The sequence below is a fragment of the Capsicum annuum genome, chromosome 2 (genome assembly GCF_002878395.1).
Source record: "Capsicum annuum cultivar UCD-10X-F1 chromosome 2, UCD10Xv1.1, whole genome shotgun sequence".
Lineage (NCBI taxonomy): Eukaryota > Viridiplantae > Streptophyta > Magnoliopsida > Solanales > Solanaceae > Capsicum > Capsicum annuum.
In genome coordinates this window covers 29,841,806-29,861,663 of record NC_061112.1, presented here as the reverse complement: position 1 = coordinate 29,861,663, position 19,858 = coordinate 29,841,806, and the positions used below count along the sequence as shown (strand labels likewise).

Below are 19,858 nucleotides of genomic sequence, written 5' to 3'. Positions count from 1 at the left end.
CTATTTTATATGCTTTATTTTTTACTTTGCTCATTCGGCCTATAATACCTACTGCAGCGCCCTTTCGGTGCAGATCCAGGTACGAGTGCACCGTACGATAGCTGATTCAAGCTGTATCTGGAGTATATTTGAGGTAGCGGTCGACCTATGCTTACGGAGTTGATCTACTACCTCTTCTTATCTAGTTCATGTCTTGTTTTGTATTCAGAGACAGATTATGATCCTTTTGTCTATCAGTTGTGTATTTTTTATATTCGAGAAGTATTTATTAGTTCTTACACCGTGACACCGGATCTTGGAGTATCTTATGGTATTGTAATTTTCGTTATGATCATATTTGTGGTTCGGCTTCGTTCTAGAAGCCTTGCCTTGGGATTTGGTATTGTTTTCTCATTTCATATCAGTTGACTTACTTGTCAAGGATTAACGCGACAAGTGTCATCATGACTCTTGGTTTTTGGGTCGTGACACAACACATGCCTTATTGGTTATCTGACTACTTTAGGCTAGCTCCTCCTATTGCAAAATATTGCCATATAAATGTTATATAAGTTCACTCTGGGATATGTATACAAACCTTAGCACTACTATTAGCAGCATATACACCTTTTGTTTTCTCAATCTATAACTCAATGCATACACACAATTATTTGAAATATGTAAGTTCTAGTTCTCCCTCTAGATTATTTCTCTCATTTTTTTCACTCCATTGATTGTAGGCAGTTCTTTGGAGTAGATCATCTGGTTATAATTCATATAGTAATGTTTTTCTTGAGAAACAATAAGTTTTTTTTTATACATAATTCAGGCTCCATTTTAGCTTAAGCTGATATCTGTTTATGGTAAAATTTAGAACAGATATTTTAGCTGAGCTTCTTTATTTGCTACATAGAGAGAGATGATGCCCTAACTAGCTAGACCAAACAATCCTCAAGATTTTTCTTTTTAACTAAGGAACTGTTGAATTCCAGGAAACTGAGGTTGGAACAGCTGTAATTGAGATTGGAATTCCTTCCATTCCTCTATAAACAAACTGTAGCTTGAGTTTTTGGCCAAAACATCTGGTGAAACCTCCTTATTTTCAATCATTCTCCTAGCATTTTGATCAAACTTAGTGATATCTTTTAACATCTTGATAAACTTTCTTTCATCACCCTCAGTTCTGATCTTAATAAGCCTGTCTCTTGCCTCCTCAACCTTAGCCCAAAAGCATGAATCTTGTGTCGAACTCGCAAAACGGCTCCTTGCATTAGGATGATCAGTGCTATTCTCGCTCCACCACTTATCGAAAATCTTGTACCTTCTCTCCCTCCCATGCTGCATATAGTGGCCTTTCACACGATGCATCCCATTCCTGTAATACTCTGCAATATCAAGTGGTTCGACAAGGAGTTTGTAGAACTGAGAAGCACATACCCACTTTTCACGTTTATGAAAATCATAGGGCAGTTCATTAGCTTCCAACTTGTCAATCAAAGAATCCCAAAACTGACCAAGTTTGATCCTGTTCATATTGACCTTAAAGCCTCTTTTTGAAGCTCCTCTTTGCTTGAATGAGTCGTAATATCCCATTTGATCACCAGAATTGTCACAAGATGCTTTATACCACTCTATCTGTGCTCTGAGTGGATTGATCTTGGATAAACCAATTGCAAGGTTGGCGCTGTTGAGGTTGCGAGTTCGACCCAACTTTTTTGCCTTTTTCAGGGCCTCCTTAGCATCTTCTGAATTCAATTCCTGTTTGTCAGTAGAAGCAAAATTATTCGTCTTGATCTTCTGCAGGGATCAGAGAAAGAGAATCAACATAGAAACACGAACCACACAAAAACTAATCAACAATGGTAGAGCAATTTTCATCCCGTTGGAACAAGGTACGAGTATCAACACATGTTATAATATTGTACCAATAAAGCATATATTGCTCTTTCTTGATGAAAATTGCTCTGCAACATTACTTGGTATATGAAGGTAGTTAATAAGAAAACTTGACATTACATGAGAAGCTATTCCTAGTGACTCCAGCGCCAATGTTATCCCTGCTTCATAGCTTGACTTGGATAGATTGCCTCCCATAAAGCTTCTATTCTCTATAAATTGCCAATGAGCTTTCTGAATGAAATCAGCATAACCAAGATGATCTTCGAGGCTAGAATTTAGCAAGCCATTCAGTAGCGTCAAGTAAAGCAACTTAATGACAAGCATCCCATTATCGACACATACTGCACCCCTGTTGGTGCAGAACAAGTAGCTCCCAGAGGGACAAAATGAACTCTTACATTCACTTTGTGAAATCACTCCAAGAGAATCCAATACAACGCGAAAAAGCTGAGTCTTGTTTTCTTCTGACAAATGATGAATAAACTGGAAAGAACATGATGAAGAAGCCAGTGCGATAGATGGGGCAAAGAACAGCCTTGGGACTATATCATGCTGTGAAACAACATGGCAAAAATTTCCAGCCCATCTTTGTTGAAGAATGGCTCTGGAGAAGGACTCATTGCCAAGCATTGGAGAGCCAAAAGTAATGCAAATCACAGAGCAAATAGTTCTCCGGTGGCAGAGAAACCAAAGAGCTAAGAGGGATGCAATTGCTCCTCCAATCGAGCGTCCTGTTATGACTACTGACTTGGACGTGTTCATTATTTCAAACATCTGCACATTTTCAAGAAAAGTAATAGTGACAGTATTCCTCTTGAAAAAGAGTAGGAATTTTAGGAAGATAATTCATGTAGACAATCTAACAAGCTGTTAAATCTTGTATTCTGTTCAGGTCATTTGGCAAAACGCACAAATAACTTATCAATAGTTATAAGCAAAAATAATATGTGAGGTATATCTAAAGTTCTCTTAAGAAATTCATTTGTAAAATCAACCTTTGAGAAATGATTATTCTTCTCGTATGTATCACAAAAATATTGAATGACGATAGTAAGCTATTACATGGCTGAATCCATCAACATGTTCCCTAAAGTTGACAACATTTTTCTCTTAGATACCTTAACTAAGATTGTATCATTAAAACAGTTGTAGTAGGATCGTGTTGTTATGACACTTTCTGCTGACTTGGAAAACTGCGTGTTTTCCACAAAATTAAAAAGCCAAAGAATAGACTTTTTTTTCATAAAAGCCTAAAAGTTGCAAAAATAATTCCAAGAATTTTTAACCTAAAAATTTCTAATTTTTTTTTTTTTTTTTTTTTTTTTTTGCATTTCCAGATTTTGTGAGTTGTAAGTTTCATTTTAAGTTTTTCTTTCTCTTATTGAGAATGTTATTTTTAATTTTTTTATATTTTATATGTTAAATAGATTTTACAATAATTTTTCCTATTTTTTTTCAATTTTTTCTCTTTTATTTTTCCAGAAGTTGCAATGTTTTCTGGGTGTAAGCTAAGTTTTTTTAAAAAATCTATTTTTTTACTAAAATAGTTTTTCCTTTTTTTAATTTAAAATACCGCATATAATTATTTAATTCGCTGCTTTGCTGCATCAGTAGCTAGTGTATTACACTTTTCCTAACTTTTTGCTGTTTGTCAAAAAAAGTGTCAAAATGGCACAAGTATTTAACTTCTCTTTCCTAGAGATCTTAGATGAAGAAATCAAATATTAGAAATCTTAGTTGATGTGTTCAAATGAAAAATTGTGTCAACTTCAATGTTTGTTGATGAATTCAGCCTTATAACATTATAGTATGATCAAAACATGCCTAAATTGACTATATCTAAAAATGTGTGTCAAGAAACTGGCCTCAAGATCAAGGGGTAAATGATGTATTCTACCAAAAAATATCAAATAATGCACATGGAATAAACTTCGGCCGACAAAAAAAAAAAAATCGTTTTGGAAAGCTCAGTATTTGCTTTGTAACTTCACAAAATTGGAAAAAAATAAATTAAATATATATATAATAAAGAAGCATAGTCTAGCATGATGTCAAGTGGCATCTTGAGAATTAACATTTTACAATAAACCTATTTTACAACAACAACAAACTCAATGTATTCCCACAGTGTGGGGTCTGGGGAGAGTAAGATATATGCAGTCCATACCGCTATCTCCGAAGAGGTAGAGAGGTTGTTTCTGATAGACCCCCGGCTCTAGATAAGGGATAGTAAACAAGGGGATAATAAACCTATTTTGTTGAATATTAATTAATTCATGTTTATTCCATATTTGATAAAAAATAAAACTAAATTTGACGAAAGTCATTTTAAGATAAAAATTATTATGAAAAAGATGTCATCTCTTAAAATATGTAAGCAATTAATTAAATAATACAAACAATAATATTACAAAAAAATAAATATTTTTGGTTTCACCATAATTGAGTAACTAAAATAAATAGGATACTGTTTAAAAGATGTCATCACTAAAATAAATAATAATATTAAATAAAAAAAAGTATTTACGTTTTCATTACAATTGAGTAAATCAAGAAAGTATGAAAAGAAAAATCAATCAAGAACATAATCAATTGTAATCAAGAAACTTATATAGGAAAGATTATTATGACCAAAGTCATTCCGAACAAAATATTATGAAAAAGGTGTCATTTCTTAAAATATATAAGCAATTAATTTAAATAATAAAAATAATAGTATTACAAAACATAAATCTCTCTACATATAATAAAGGAGAGTAGCCTAGCATGAGGTTATGTCAAGTGGTATCTTGAGAACTAGTATTTTACAACAAAAGTATATCTTGTTGATTATATATATATATATATATATATATAGATTACGTCAAGTTGCATCTTGAGAACTAGCACTTTGCAACAAAAACTTATTTTGTTGATTATTAATTAATTTATAATTATTTCATATTTATTTCATATCTATATCTATATATATCTAATAAAGGAGAGTAGTCTAGCATGAAGTTATGCTAAATGAAATTTTGAGAACTAGCACTTTAATAATCCATATATATATATATATATATATATAAATGGTGTAAGCCAAATTTCCTTCAACAATACCTAGGTTTTCTTCTCTGGTGTTAATAAATCTTTCGTCCGAAAGGTTAATAACTATTGGACAGTTAATTCCTTCTTTGAAGGTGGATTTTACCATTATTTGGATTCCTCCAAGATGAACATAATTCATCTTCTTCTTTTTTCTTTCCGGAATCTTTCTTGGGATTTGGTCGATCATTTGCTTTGTTAATAGGTTAAATTTATGTCTTTTAGTGGTTTGAGTAATCTCTATTGCCTTTTCAATTTCTTGATATTTGTGGTATGAGATTTTATCTCTTGAAAAGGTTCTTTGTAACCTACTGAACAGACTATCCTCAGCTCGAAGGTTAAATTATAATCCTTGAATTTTTCTTAATAATTCTCCATTGAATGTTGCTTTTAAAGCATATCTTCATTGGTCTTCTTCATCTTTTATAACTAGAGTGGTTTCCTTTAGATTCTCAATTTCTTGATTCATTCTGCTAAATCAGTACTCGAATCAGAGAATTCTTCATAGAGTTCTACATAAGAGTCTTCACATTTGATAGATGTTATTGACTTTCTTATCTATCTATTTTAGAGATTTAACTTTCTTTTTGTTACACTCATAACTTTTGTGACCTTTTCTCCACAATTATAGCACTTACATTTGTCTGTAGATTTCTTTTTGAAATTTCTTCGTTTTTTGAAGTGCCTTTTTCTTGGTACATAGTTTCTTTTGGAAACATTTTTTCTTTTGATTAATCCTTTGTTTTTTATTTTTCTTTTTAAAGGATTTCTTTCATGACATCCCCATTGTGATGTTGCTTCTATATTTACACAGCAAATTTGGGTGTTGATTCTTTTAGCTTTTCTTTGTATATTATGTAACATACAAAGCTGGTTAATTCTTTGATTAAGGAATGAAATTCTTTTCCCTAGTAAATCACCCGTTTGATCTTCTTTAGCATATTATTTCCTGAAATAACTAGCTCAAAATTCTGATAGCTTTTGGAAGTATTTATCCATATATGGTTTCATGTTTAGGCTACTGTCAAACAAATTATAGTAGTATTCCTCAAATTCGCAGGTATATTCATGAATATAGCATATTTTACAAATTTGAAGTTTATCTATTCTGCAGCTAATAGCCTTTGTTTTTCTTTTCCAATAGAGACATCCCCTTGGAGACCTAAGAATTCGCATCCAACATATTTTACTATATGATCTATTCCTGCTCTAGTTGATTTTTCAAACTGCTCTAGGACTTCAATTTTAAAAACTTTTTCAGCATCTTCTGATACTCCTTCAAACCAATTGCTTACTTTTCCAGTAAAGGTGTTAATAGCAATTAAATATTTTTTGTCATTAGTATAATTTACTCCTTTTCCCATGATGAAGAATAATTTTACGTTTCTAGACAATAAATTCAGAAATTCTCTTGGTTCTCTTTTACAATCTAGATCTAAAAATTGAGTAGATCCAACGTCTCCTATTGGAAGTCTATTAGGCATGTATTTGGCGTTATTATTGTTATGATATTGACTATTGTAGTCTTTTTCTTTTTTGAATTTAGGTAAGAAATTACCTTTTTGCATAGGCTTTGTAGAAGAGTTTTCTTCTTCTTTAGGACTCCAAAAGTTTCTTTGTGGTCCTCCTGTATCTCCTTTGTTCATAAGAACATGGTAATCTTGGTCTTTTAGATCAAGTTCTTCTAATGTATAAACTAATTTGTCTATGTCATTCATTTAATTCTTCTATTTTGCTTTTTGAACTAATACCTTCTTCTAATTTGGAACTAGGATTTTCTTCTATTTTAGGAGTAGATTTCTCCTCTATTTCCTCTTTTTGTTTCTTTTCTAGAGTGCTAGATATAATCTTTTCGTCAAGGCTTCCCTTCTGATATGTACCTTTATTAGAGAAGGTAGGAGCAAAAATTTCTCTCCTAATTTTCTTTCCTAATTCTTTATCAAAGGTGTCAGCCCTTTTGATAAGGTTATTTACCCTTATAGGTGAACTGTCTTTGATAAGCTTGATTTTCTTTTCTATTAGGTTGATTTTAACGACTAGATGTCTTCGCATGTCAATAAGGTCGTCAAGTTTTTATAAAATTTTGTTATAATTCATAGCAAGTTAATATAGATTACGCTTGAGCTTATGCTCATAGTGAAAAATTTCAAGTTCCAACTGAATTATAACTTCTCTTTGAGAGTAGTGATTTTTCACAAACTCCTGCGAATAAATTTTATTCATAGCGATTCTTTTGAATAATAAGTTCTTGTTTTTTATCCGAAAGCAATTTTAAAATTGGCTCTTTATTCATTTGGTTTTATTTCTGGACTTCAGATGTCCAATTAGTTTATACTTTAATTCAAGAACAATGGTCTATAAATGATTATTCATATATAGATAGTGATGATGAATTATACTATTTGTATGATGAAAACTATTTCACTGACTAAGTCAAATAAAATTTCGCATACCCTGTTTGCAAACAGCACCCTCCAACTTGGTATCAGAGCCAACAAGATTAAAATACACTATGAGAAGACCTCGTAAAAATATTAAAATACAAAAGACTTTATTTCAAATATAAAAGACTTAACAATACAAAAGAAGATATAATGAAATTAGATTAGCTAATCACATAATCTCTAGATTAGAGTATAAACTATTTGGACATCTGAAGTCTAGAAATAAAACTAAATGAATAAAGAAAAAATTTTAAAATTGCTTTTGGATAAAAAAACAAGAACTTATTATTTGAAAAAATCACTATGAATATAATTTATTCGCAGGAGTTTGTGAAAAATCACTATTCTCTCAAAGAGAAGTTATATTACAGTTAGAACTTGAAATTTTCCACTATGAGCATAAGCTCAAGCATAATCTATATTAACTTGCTATGAGTTGCAACGAAATTTTACAAAAACTTGACGACCTTACTGACATGCAAAGGCATCTAGTCGCTAAAATCAACCTAACAGAAAAGGAAATCAAGCTTATCAAAGATAGTTCATCTATAAGGGTAAATAACCTTATCTAAAGGGCTGACGCCTACGATAAAGAATTAGGAAAGAAAATTAGGAGAGAAATTTTCGCTCCTACCTTCTCTAATAAAAGTACATATCAGAAGGAAAGTCTTGACGAAAAAATTATATCTAGCTTTCTAGAAAAGAAAAGAAAAGATGAAATAGAGGAGAAATCTACTCCTAAAAAAGAGGAAAATCCTAGTTCCAAATTAGAAGAAGGTTCTAGTTCAAAAAGTAAAATAGAAGAATTAAATAAATAACATAGACGAATTAGTTTATGCATTAGAAAAACTTGATCTAAAAGACCAAGATTAGAGGAGATATAGGAGGACCACAAGGAAACTTTAGGAGTCTAAGGTTATTTTAATTCCTTCCTTTTAGATATTATATTGCTCTATGTTGGTGTATATGCATTTTATTATTAAATTAATATATTAAATGCATATGTTAGTGGGTATAAATTGTGTATTATGAGTATTACTACTTACATATGTTAGTGGAAGATTGTGGTCATAAGTTTTCTTGAAACTCCTATAACCACTACGACTTTATTTGGTCATTATGCTAGTAACTCATGTAACATCCAAACTATTCATCTACCCACATTACTGCCTCTCATTCATCTCATTCAAGACAAGGATTAATACCTCTCCTATAAATAGAGGGGGTCTTCCATAGTCTTGTAGGAAGCAGAAAAAATGACAAGTGTGAAAATTATATTAGTAAAAGAGAGAGTTGAGACAAAGAAAATATTCTAAGTCTCCAACTATATTCACTATACAAAATAGAGTAACTGTACTAGTGAAAGATAGAGTTGAGACAGAGAAAATATTTTAAGTCTTTAACTATATTCACTGTACAAAGAGAGTAAATATATGTTGAACAAAGGTGTTCTTATAGTGGAGCTTTGGACTCTTCAACTAATCCGAAATTCTTTGAGTTGTACATCGTTGATGGGTTGTTGTATCCTGGAGGGGACAAGTCACAAGATATACTGCTGCATCGGTGTAAATTATGCCGCAGTAGGCTTGAATCTCCTTAAAGAAAGCGAGATATCTGCGCCTCAGCCAAGAAGAAGATTACTTTATTTTTTTCATTTTTGTTCATTTTATTTTCAACTATAATGATTATTGTAATTTGTGGTATATTACACCATCAACTTTAAGGAGATTCATGTTTTGTTACAGTTTGAAAAATCGCGGATATCAAGATAGAGATCTCAACATCATTAGTCTCTTGAAGAGATGAAAGGGAAGAGATGAAGGGTAAAACATTTTATACCTCCTCAACTCAAGCGACGAAAAGGTAAAAACTTTTCTACTTGTTGTGGAATAACGGTAAAAAATCTTCTACCTAATATTTTTAATGAAAAAAATGATACTACTTTTCATGATCATAAAGTGGTATTCTAAATCTCGAAATAGTGGAGGCTAATGAAATGAGAAAAAATCACCACAAAATTATGACAATTGCACTTTTGAGAATGAGTTAAAAAAGTGTTATAAGTGCATAATTATTGTTGGAGTAAATCACATGTCATTATTAATTTGCATATGACTTGATGTCTTATATTTGGCTCTAGCATGTTATCAAAGAAAGAATAAAAAATGTTGATTAGCCATTTGATATTAAATATTTGGGTGAAATAAATTTCATTCTTGGAATAAAAAAATACTTAAATTATGTGATAAACTTTTCCTTGACATGTCACATTATGGTGAAAAAAAAAATTGTGAAATACATTTTGTTGATTGTATATGAGTCATGCAACTTTTTTTTATTCAAATATGTGAATGTGGTGTGGGAAAAAAAAAGAGTTTACTAGCCTAATGAAATATGAGATATGTGGCTAGTTGCACTTGGTATGAAATTATGTAAAAGTACTTAAACAAGCAAATCAAGTATATTTACTTGGTTAAAAAAAAAAAGGTTGTGGCTTGTTGTACTTAAAAGTGTTTTTGATGCAAAATGAGGAAAAAAAAATAACTTGGTGCTATTTACTAATGAGAAATAAATTATGATTTGTTAACTCATTATGGAGATTGAACTAACTATTTTAGCTTCAACTAGTGAAAAAGTGAATTGATCAATCACTTTATGTTGAGAAATTGATTTCTCTAATTTTGAGTTACATGATAGCACTAGAAATTTATTGATAGAGTATAAATCATTTTTATAATGGTAAATTCAGACCATAAGGAGAAAAAGACAATATTGTGAGATCATATTGATCAATGGTATACCAATATTAACTGTGTTAACTTTGTGATAATCTTGCAGATTCAAAACTAAGGTCTTAGCAAGAAAATGATCTGAATCACATCAAGGGGGAGGAAAGAAGCCTATAAAACAAAAATCATGAGTCATATATGAGGAAACCCAACCTGGGGACTAGAGATCCTATAACCAGGTTCAATGGGAAGAACGAATCATATGATGACTTGATGTGGGATGCACTGTTACTTAATCCTTCCTATGATGTGAGTACATTAACCTGTAATGTGGGTGAGGTTGAGTTTAAAAAAACTCTTAATGAAAGTCTGTAGCTTATATGTGGGGTGCTAACTTACAGGAGCACTCTCGACGGATTTCACCTGTGTAAGCTTGGACGTAGGCCGCTTCCTATGAGAATAAGGCTTATTCTCAAAAACGCTCATGAAAAACCGGGACAGCACATGGTCGTAATGTGCTGGCTATTAAAGCTTATGTTAATACCTTGACTATTGTGTGTAGGCAGTGATACTTTATTTCCCCTAAGCAGTCATAGTTCAAGTTTGAGACTACTACTGACTCTGGAGTAAGGTTACTGTTTTACTAAGTGGAGGTTCAATGCAGAGCACACCTTCATTATGCATAATAGTTTACCTTCAACTAATTTGGTGAAATGCTCTCTTAATTTAATATTAAAATGAGTGCGGGAATGTTGGTATATATGCATTTTATTATTAAATTAATATATTAAATGCATATGTTAGTGGGTATAAATTGTGTATTATGAGTATTATTACTTACATATGTTAGTGGAAGATTGTGGTCATAAGTTTTCTTGAAACTCCTATAACCACTAAGACTTTATTTGCTCATTATGCTAGTAACTCATGTAATATCCAAACTATTCATCTACCCATATTACTACCCCTCACTCATCTCATTCAAGACAAGGATGAATACCTCTCCTATAAATAGAGGGGGTCTTCCATAATCTTGTAGGAAGTAAAAAAATGATAAGTGTGAAAATTATTTAGTGAAAGAGAGAGTTGAGACAAAGAAAATATTCTAAGTCTCCAACTATATTCACTATCTAAAATAGAGTAACTATACTAGTGAAAGATAGAGTTGAGACAAAGAAAATATTATAAGTCTTTAACTATATTCACTATACAAAGAGAGTAAATATATGTTGAAGGAAGGTGTTCTTATATTGGACTTTTGGACTCTTCAACTAATCCGGAGTTGTTTGAGTTGTACATTGTTGATGGGCTGTTGTATCCTAGAGGAGACAAGTCACGAGATATACTGCTGGATCGGTGTAGATTATACCGCAGTGGGCTTGAATCTCCTTAAAGAAAGTGAGATATCGACGCCTTAGCCAAGAAAAAGATTACATTATTTTTTTCACTTTTGTTCATTTTATTTTCAACTGTAATGATTATTGTAATTTGTGCTATCTTACACCATTAGTCTAAATGGTTGAGAAATGTTCCTCCCAATATTATATTACAATAATTTTCATGATTGGTAATATAACAGGGAACGGTTATTCTAATTGATTCAAACTAAATTGATAGTTTTATCATTTTTTAGCAGCTGTAGCTATTTCCTTCAAATGTTTTATAAATATAGGGGGTACCTTCGTACGTGCTTAAACCATCTAGGATACTTTCCTTAACATGATTTGCTGAAGATCCTGATTGAATTAGGATGGTCTGTTTGCTCCAATTGCTTCTATTAAAGAATATTCCTGAAACTTTAATAATGTTGGTAGAATTGGTAAATCTTCTAGAATTACTTTTTCTTATGGCATTTTTCTCATACTCTATAGAGAGTCTCGGGTTTGAGATATTTGAGCTTCCTATTTCTAGGGCTCTTCCAACCTGAATTTCAAATTCACTCGGGATCTCTACCTGTTGAACTTCTGCTTCAACTATTCTGGCTATCCTTGCACATTCTTGATCAATTTCAACCAAACTTTTATTTTTATAGGTATTTTCATAATTTGAATTGGTAACTGTATATAGAGCTTGATAATAAATGCTTATAATATGATTACCTGGTTTAAATAAATCGTCTCTTTTTACCTAAAAATGCAGACTTAAGGATTCATTAAAGTTAGCATCTTTCAATGATATACAATACCTTGGATAGTAGGTAAATAATAATTTGGTGTAAGCCAAATTTCCTTCAACAATATATATATATATATATATAATAAAGAAGAGTAGTCTAGCATTAGGTTATGCTATGTGGCATCTTGAGAATTAGCATCAAGTGGTATCTTGAGAACTAGCATTTTACAACAAAACCTATTTTGTTGATTATTAATTAATTCGTATTTATTTCATATCTATATCTATATATATAATAAATAAGCATAGTCTAGCATTAGATTATGTCAAGTAGCATCTTAGAATTAGCATTTTGCAACTATATATATGGGAGAATGTAACTTTTTGGAAGTCCTTAGTTACGTTCCAACTAAGTCTTACCAACTAAAAAAACTTTCTCTTAAAATATTGCCCCTATATTTGTCTTTTATTACTTTCTATACTACATAAAAGTTAAAGAATTTTCAAGATATTTTTGATAAATACATGATTTCTTAAACTAACTTTTTTAAAGTGATGTCACATGTACTATAACATTTTCATATCTTTCATTTTTACCTCTAACATTGGTGAAGGACGGCCACATTAAGAATAGATGGCAGTTGTATTTTCATAGGCTCTTGAATGACGAAGGGGATAGAGCTATTGTGTTAGGAGAGCTGGAGCACTCAGAGGAGTGTCGGAATTTTAGTTATTGTAGACGTTTTAAGGTAGAGGAGGTTAGAGAGGTTGTTCGCAGGATGCGAAGGGGTAGGGCGACGGGGCCTGATGAGATACCGGTGGATTTTTGGAAGTTTTCTGGCGAGGCTGGTTTAAGATGGTTGACTGGATTGTTTAACAAAATTTTCAAGACGACGAAAATGCCCGAGGCTTGGAGGTGAAGTACTATGATCCCTCTTTATACGAACAAGGATGACATTCAGAGTTGCAATAACTATAGGGGTATTAAGTTATTAAGTCACTCTATGAAGATTTGGGAAAGAGTGGTCGAGGTGAGGCTGAGACGGATAATGTCTATTTCGGAGAACTAGTTTGGATTTATGCCTGGCCGCTCGATGACGGAGGCAATTCACCTGGTATGGAGGCTGGTGGAAAATATAGGGAAAGGAAGAAGGATCTGCACATGGTGTTTATCGACTTGGATAAGGCATACGACAAAGTCCCCAGGGAGGTGCTTTGGAGATACTTGGAGGTGAGTGGAGTCCCGGTGGCATATATCAGAGCAATTAAGAACATGTATGATGGAGCTAAAACTCAGGTGAGGACGGCGGGAGGAGACTCAGAGCATTTCACTGTCTTGACAGGATTGCATCAGGGATCTACTCTTAGTCCCTTTTTGTTTGCTTTGGTGATGGATGTGTTGACACGGCGTATTCAAGGAGAGGTGCCTTGGTGTATGCTTTTTGCAGATGATGTAGTTTTGATTGATGAGACGCGGGAGGTGTGAATGATAAATTAGAGGTGTGGAGACAAACTCTTAAGTCTAAAGGGTTCAGGTTGAGTAGGAGCAAGACAGAGTATTTGGAATGCAAGTTTAATGACGTGAGGCTGGAGAATGAGGTGGTAGTGAAGTTGGAATCACAGGTGGTATATAAGAGGGATAGTTTCAAGTATCTCGGATCCGTGATTCAGGGTAAGGGTGAAATTGACGAGGATGTCTCGCACCGTATTGGGGCGGGATGGATGAAGTGGAAGCTCGCTTCGGGGGTGTTGTGTGATAAAAAAGTGCCGCCCAAGCTTACAGGCAAATTCTACAGGGTGGCAGTCCGGCCGGCCATGTTGTATGGAGCGGAGTATTGACCAGTTAAGAACTCCCACATTCAAAAAATGAAGGTGGCGGAAATGCAGATGTTGAGTTGGATGTGTGGGCTGACTAGGGGGGATAGAGTTTGGAATGAGACTATCAGGGAGAAGGTTGGTATGACTCTAGTGGAGAATAAGATGCAGGAAGTCCGATTGAGATGGTTCGGACACGTGATGAGGAGGGGCATGGATGCCCCGATTCGTAGGCGTGAGAGGCTAGCTTTGGATGGTTTTAGGCGGGGTAGGGGTAGGCCGAAAAAGTACTGGGAAGAGGTGATTAGGCGCGACATGGAGCAGTTACAGCTCACTGAGGACATGACCCTAGATAGGAAGATCTGGAGGACGCGAATTAGGGCAGAAGGCTAGGGTCAGTTTGGGTCGCTAGTGTAGGGAATTACTTGGTGGGGGTATTATTCTTGTTATGATACCTTGTTTCATGCTTTATTACGAATCTGTTTACTTTTCTCTATTGTCTATTACTTGTGGGTGTCATATTTATGTTATGCCATCTTGTTCCATGCTTTACTATGTATTTGTGTAGTATTCCGTGTCTCGAGCCGGGGGTCTATCGGAAACAGCCTTTCTACTTCTTTAGAGGTAGAGGTATGGACTGCGTACATCTTACCCTCCCCAGACCTCACTATGTGGGAATACACTGGGTTTGTTGTTGTTTTTGTTGTTAAAATGAATAAAAGTAGCATGTCACTACACAACCTAATAAGGGATAAAAAGAGTTGCTCGGATGCTAATACCACCCATCAGTGGACTGAAAATGATAGAAGCTCCTAGGAATAGCTAAAAAAAATATTTTTTTTAATAAAAAAAAATATTCGTAGCTCAATTAGTTGACTGCCTAAGCTTTCGCCGATGGTTCAATTTCAAATGAGCATAAAAAGTAAGAGATAAATAAATTGTAATCTAGATTTTTAGTTCTAATTTTGGGCTCTAGCTTAGATAATTTCGTACGTTTTGCACTTAATATATTTGAATTCTTAAGTTATTTGTCAAGTCAAAAAAATAAGTGAAAAGGAATTAGGGGGTATTTTTTCTCTCTTTTTTCATTTTGTATGGCCCTTGTACTAAAAATAAAATTATCTTTTTACTTATTATTTTAACAAATCACGAGAGATTTATTATTTTCATCCAATATTGTTGTTATCATTAATTAACTATATAACTATTTAATATAAGTGAGGATCTTGGGGATTTGGTCATTGCCCAATAATTGTCAATCATATACTTTTAAAATATAATTATCGAGATAAAAAAACAAACTCCTATTAAATAGCTTTTTAATGAGAGTATCAAATAAACAAATGTAAAACAAAATGAAATAGATAGAATGCATTATTTATTTTTTTACATTTTAGTAAAGTTTGTGCAATTTCAAAGTTAAGTCTCATTTTCAATCAGAGCATTTATTATTTCTTAATAATATTTATTTTGTGTTTGGTACAAACAAGACAAGATCAATGTATTAATTATATATATAAAGGAGCGTAGTCTAGCATTTAATGACTTGATTTTTAGGAATTTTTGTAAATTATTTATTTTTGTGTGATTTTATCATTTTACCCCATTCATGTGGTTGTTTTGTGGTATTTCTGAGGTGTGGAATAATTGACACAATTCTCAATGCATTTCGGTGTGATTTGTGTGAGTTTGTGGTTTTTGATGGTTAAAAAGGTTTTATAGTTGACTTTGATCAACATTTGTTGTTTTGTGCGTCGTATGGCAAAACAGACTGCGCCAGCAAATACGAAACATCGATTTTAGATTGATAACATGGTTGGTGTTGTTTTACGGCTTTTATATCTCATTCGGTCCTCAATTTTGGAAAGTTGTAAAATTGAATCTCAGTGGTCAATTTTGTGAAAACAACATTTTTTTTAAAAAAAATCTGATATTGCCATTATGTCTGAAGCATCGAATATGATAGGGTAGCATATTTCATTTGTGTTCTCGAAATTTCGGATGAATCCTGAGGGATCGCAGAGACTTGAAATTCTTCATGTCTCCAGCTAATGCACCATTCAGCTGGTGCATCCGCTTAAGCGACACTTGGGTCGCTTAAGTGGAGGCTGCTTGAGTGGCCAGCCGGTTGCTTAAGCGACCTGGCTTAACCACTCGAGTGTCGCTTAAGCGATGGCCAACTCGCTTAAGCAAGTGCTGCTTAAGCGGTATTAGGCCCGCTTAAACGATACATGCAGATGGGGCAGGTGTTGCTAAAGCGACACTTGACCTCTTAAGCGGTCCAGTGTTTGCTTGAGCAATACCTGGGTAATATATATACCCTATTCTCAATTTTTTTTCACCATTTTTGATACTTTGAGCTTGAGTTTTTGTGTTCTCGGGTGATTTCTTTTATTTTCAAGCCTCGGTAAGCTCCAAATCCCAATTTCATTATTTTCTTCGATTTCTATCATTTAAAGCTTGCTAAAATTCTATTTCAAAAGTGAAATTTGAAAATTTTGGCCCGAAAGGCCTAAATTAGTAATTCTTCAATTTAAATTCCAATTTCAACCCGTTTTACTTGGATTTTCCATTATGACTTACTTTAGTCATGGGTAATATATTTTGAACTAAAATTTTGGTTTTAACCTTCTTTTCCGAAAATTCATTTCAAAGGTTTGTTTTGACCCTGGCCTGAAAATAGACAATATAGGTATTATTGGCTTCCTTTTGATGCATAGATTCTATATTTGTATGTTTTAGTTAATTTCAAGTCTGTTCGTAAAAGGAAGGCTCCGAGTTGAAGGCTTTTGGATCGTGTTTTCTTCATTAGAGATAGGTTGTGGTTTAACTTTCTTCAGACTAAACTGGGCAGTTAATACCGATATAAACGCATGTTATGGGTGTGGAAACTAATCATGAAAAATAGTGTTATTAATGTTTTGTGCCTGTGTGGGGCCTGCATTATTGTTATTTGGTGGTTTTGAGACATTATTTGCTATGTGTGATCGTGTGGGGTCTTATATGATGTTATTAGCCTGATATTTATGTAACTAGTTGTCTTTTTCTTGGTGAAAAAATATTTAAATTGGTATTTGTGTGGTATCAAATGACATATTATTGTATATCTTACTCTATCAATTTATGAACTATATTGGATCATGGATGGTAGGCATATTGAGTGGATTTGTGGCTCGGACACGTGATGAGGAGGGGCATGGATGCCCTGGTTCGTAGGTGTGAGAGGCTAGCTTTGGATGGTTTTAGACGGGGTAGGGGTAGGCCGAAAAAGTACTGGGGAGAGGTGACTAGGCGGGACATGGAGCAGTTATAGCTCACTGAGGACATGACCCTAGATAGGAAGATCTGAAAAACGCAAATTAGGGCAGAAGTCTAGGGTCAGTTTGGGTCGCTAGTGTAAGGAATTACTTGGTGAGGGTATTATTCTTGTTATGATACCTTGTTTCATGCTTTATTACGAGTCTGTTTACTTTTCTCTGTTTACTATTACTTGTGGGTGTCGTATCTATGTTATGCCATCTTGTTCCATGCTTTATTATGAATTTGTTTAGTATTCCGTGTCTCGAGCCAGGGGTCTATCGGAAACAGCCTTTCTACTTCTTTAGAGGTGGAGGTATAGACTGCATACATCTTACCCTTTCCAGACCTCACTATGTGGGAATACACTGAGTTTGTTGTTGTTGTTGATGGTAGGCATATTGAGTGGATTTGTGGCTCACGTGGTTGGTATATTGGTTGGATTTAAAAAATTTCATTCGGATTGGTTGTGAGCATTACGTCCTCATATCATACACATTCATGAACCATTGGTACCACTGTGAAAATATTGACTTTTCTGACAGAAAATGCGATATTTTTACAAAATTTTCTGTCCATGTATGCGTCGGAGAGGAGTTATGGATATTGAATTGGTATTGATAATTGAACTATATATGGGTTGAAGAGCCCTCCATGAGTGTTTTCGTCCTTGATTTTGATATCTATCTATGTTTGCCTCTTTCTTGTTCTTGTATTTGGTATATGTGTATATTATAGAACTGTTAGTGGAGACGGTGTGGTCTACCATTTGGGACATCTTCTGATTGCAGGTGAAGCGTCCATATTGTGTATTTTATATGTTTTATTTTCTACTTTGCTCAATCGGCATATGATACCTACTAAGTACAAGTGGAACGTACTCACCCCTGTTGCGCCCTTTTGGTGTAGATCAGATACGAGTGCACCGCACGATAGCTAATTCGAACGGTGTTGTCGGTCTATGCTTTCAGAGTTGATCTACTACCTCTTCTTGTTTAGTTCATGTCTTGTTTTGTATTTAAAAGACATATTATGTTCCTTTAAGCTATCAGTTGTATATTTTTGACTTCAAGATGTATTTAGCTGGTTCTTACACTATGACACCAGATTTTGGGAGATTTATGGTATCTTTATTATGTATTTTCCCTATTATTGTATATATGTGGTTTGACTTCGTTCTAGAAGCCTTGTTTTAAATTTTGGTATTGTTTTTCCTTTGTTATATCAATTTGGGTGATAAGCTTACTTGTCAAGGCTTGCCACGACAAGTGTTATCATGACCCTTGATTTTTGGGTCGTGACATAGCGTGAGGAATTATCATCCCAAAATATGTAAATTAATTAAATAATATTATTTGAAAAAAATATTTATGTTTCACTATAATTAAGTAAATCAAAAAAGTATTTTACATGTATAAAAATCAAAAGTTTAAGCTATATTTTAAAATAAGCATTCTTATTTATCAAATTGTGTTGAAAATCAACTAAAATTGATTCTATTTTTACAAAATCAACTAAAAGTTATATATTCCAAAGCTTTCTAAAGTTACGCCACTTGATTGTCATGAAAATTAATTAATGTTCACTCTTATTTTTTCAGTAATTTAGATTTTTATAAAAAAAAAATATAATCGTATTTATTTAGAGAATTTATATAAAGAAAGAGTAAGAGCCCGTTTGGATAGGATTAAAAAAATTATTTTTTAGCTTAAGTGGTTAAAAGCTTAAAATAAGTATTTTTAAATTAAGCAGAGAAGTGTTTGGATAGAAGTGCTGAAACTGAAAAAAAATTGTTGATGTGTTTGGTAAACAAGTGTGTCAAAATACTTAAATATCTTTAAAGTTGTTAACACATAATAACGTAAATTATTTATGATTTTTAATTCTAATACTTCAAAAATAATTTCTATTTAAATGCACTTTCAACATAAAGTGATTATGCCAGGTCAATTTATAAATATACGTTACTTTTTTATTTTTAAATATTAAAAAATAAAAATTTTAAGATAATTTTTATATAAATATAGTATTATATTGTAATATTGCAAGCTTGTAAACAACGTAAAATTTTTAGGAATGAAACAAACTATTAAAAAGAATTAATTTTTAAAATTTAAATAACATGCGGAGATTCTATATGAACGGATAGAGAAGAACTTACCACTCTATTTGACGATAAAACTTTTGAGTGTTTTCTTATGTAATGATGGATTCTCTGAAAATAAAGAGAAAGATGAAGAGAAAACTGGAGGAAAAAGATGAAAAAAGCCGCAAAAAGAAAAAGAAAGAAAAATCAATAATGGCTACAAAGTTTAGGGTATTATTGGAATTAGAAGAAAATATAAGGGATAAAAAGGTAAATATTTTGGTCAAACCTAAATAATCTTAGTCTAAAAAGTAAAAAGCTGGGGGTATCTAGCTTCTCAATTTTTTCTTTTTTTAATCCACTTTTAGCTTTTTTTAAACTCTTTTTAATTTTACCAAACACCTAAAAAA

The 19,858-nt window shown here is 32.9% G+C and overlaps 1 protein-coding gene across 2 annotated transcripts in view; it reads right to left on the bottom strand.

Moving 5' to 3' along the window:
• Positions 1 to 726: 726 nt before the first annotated feature.
• The window catches only part of LOC107858435 (lipase-like PAD4), a 39,958-nt gene continuing 20,826 nt past the window's right edge, over positions 727 to 19,858 (bottom strand). The window contains exons 3-4 of one of the 2 annotated variants that reach the window (XM_016703089.2): positions 1,996 to 2,652; positions 727 to 1,737 (exon numbers count right to left, since the gene is read on the bottom strand). In XM_016703089.2, the coding sequence (XP_016558575.2) occupies positions 946 to 1,737; positions 1,996 to 2,652 (1,449 nt within the window). In that variant the 3' untranslated portion in view covers positions 727 to 945. Of the gene's footprint in view, positions 1,777 to 1,995; positions 2,653 to 19,858 lie in introns of both variants that reach the window. The other variant, XM_047405538.1, reaches the window with a different exon arrangement.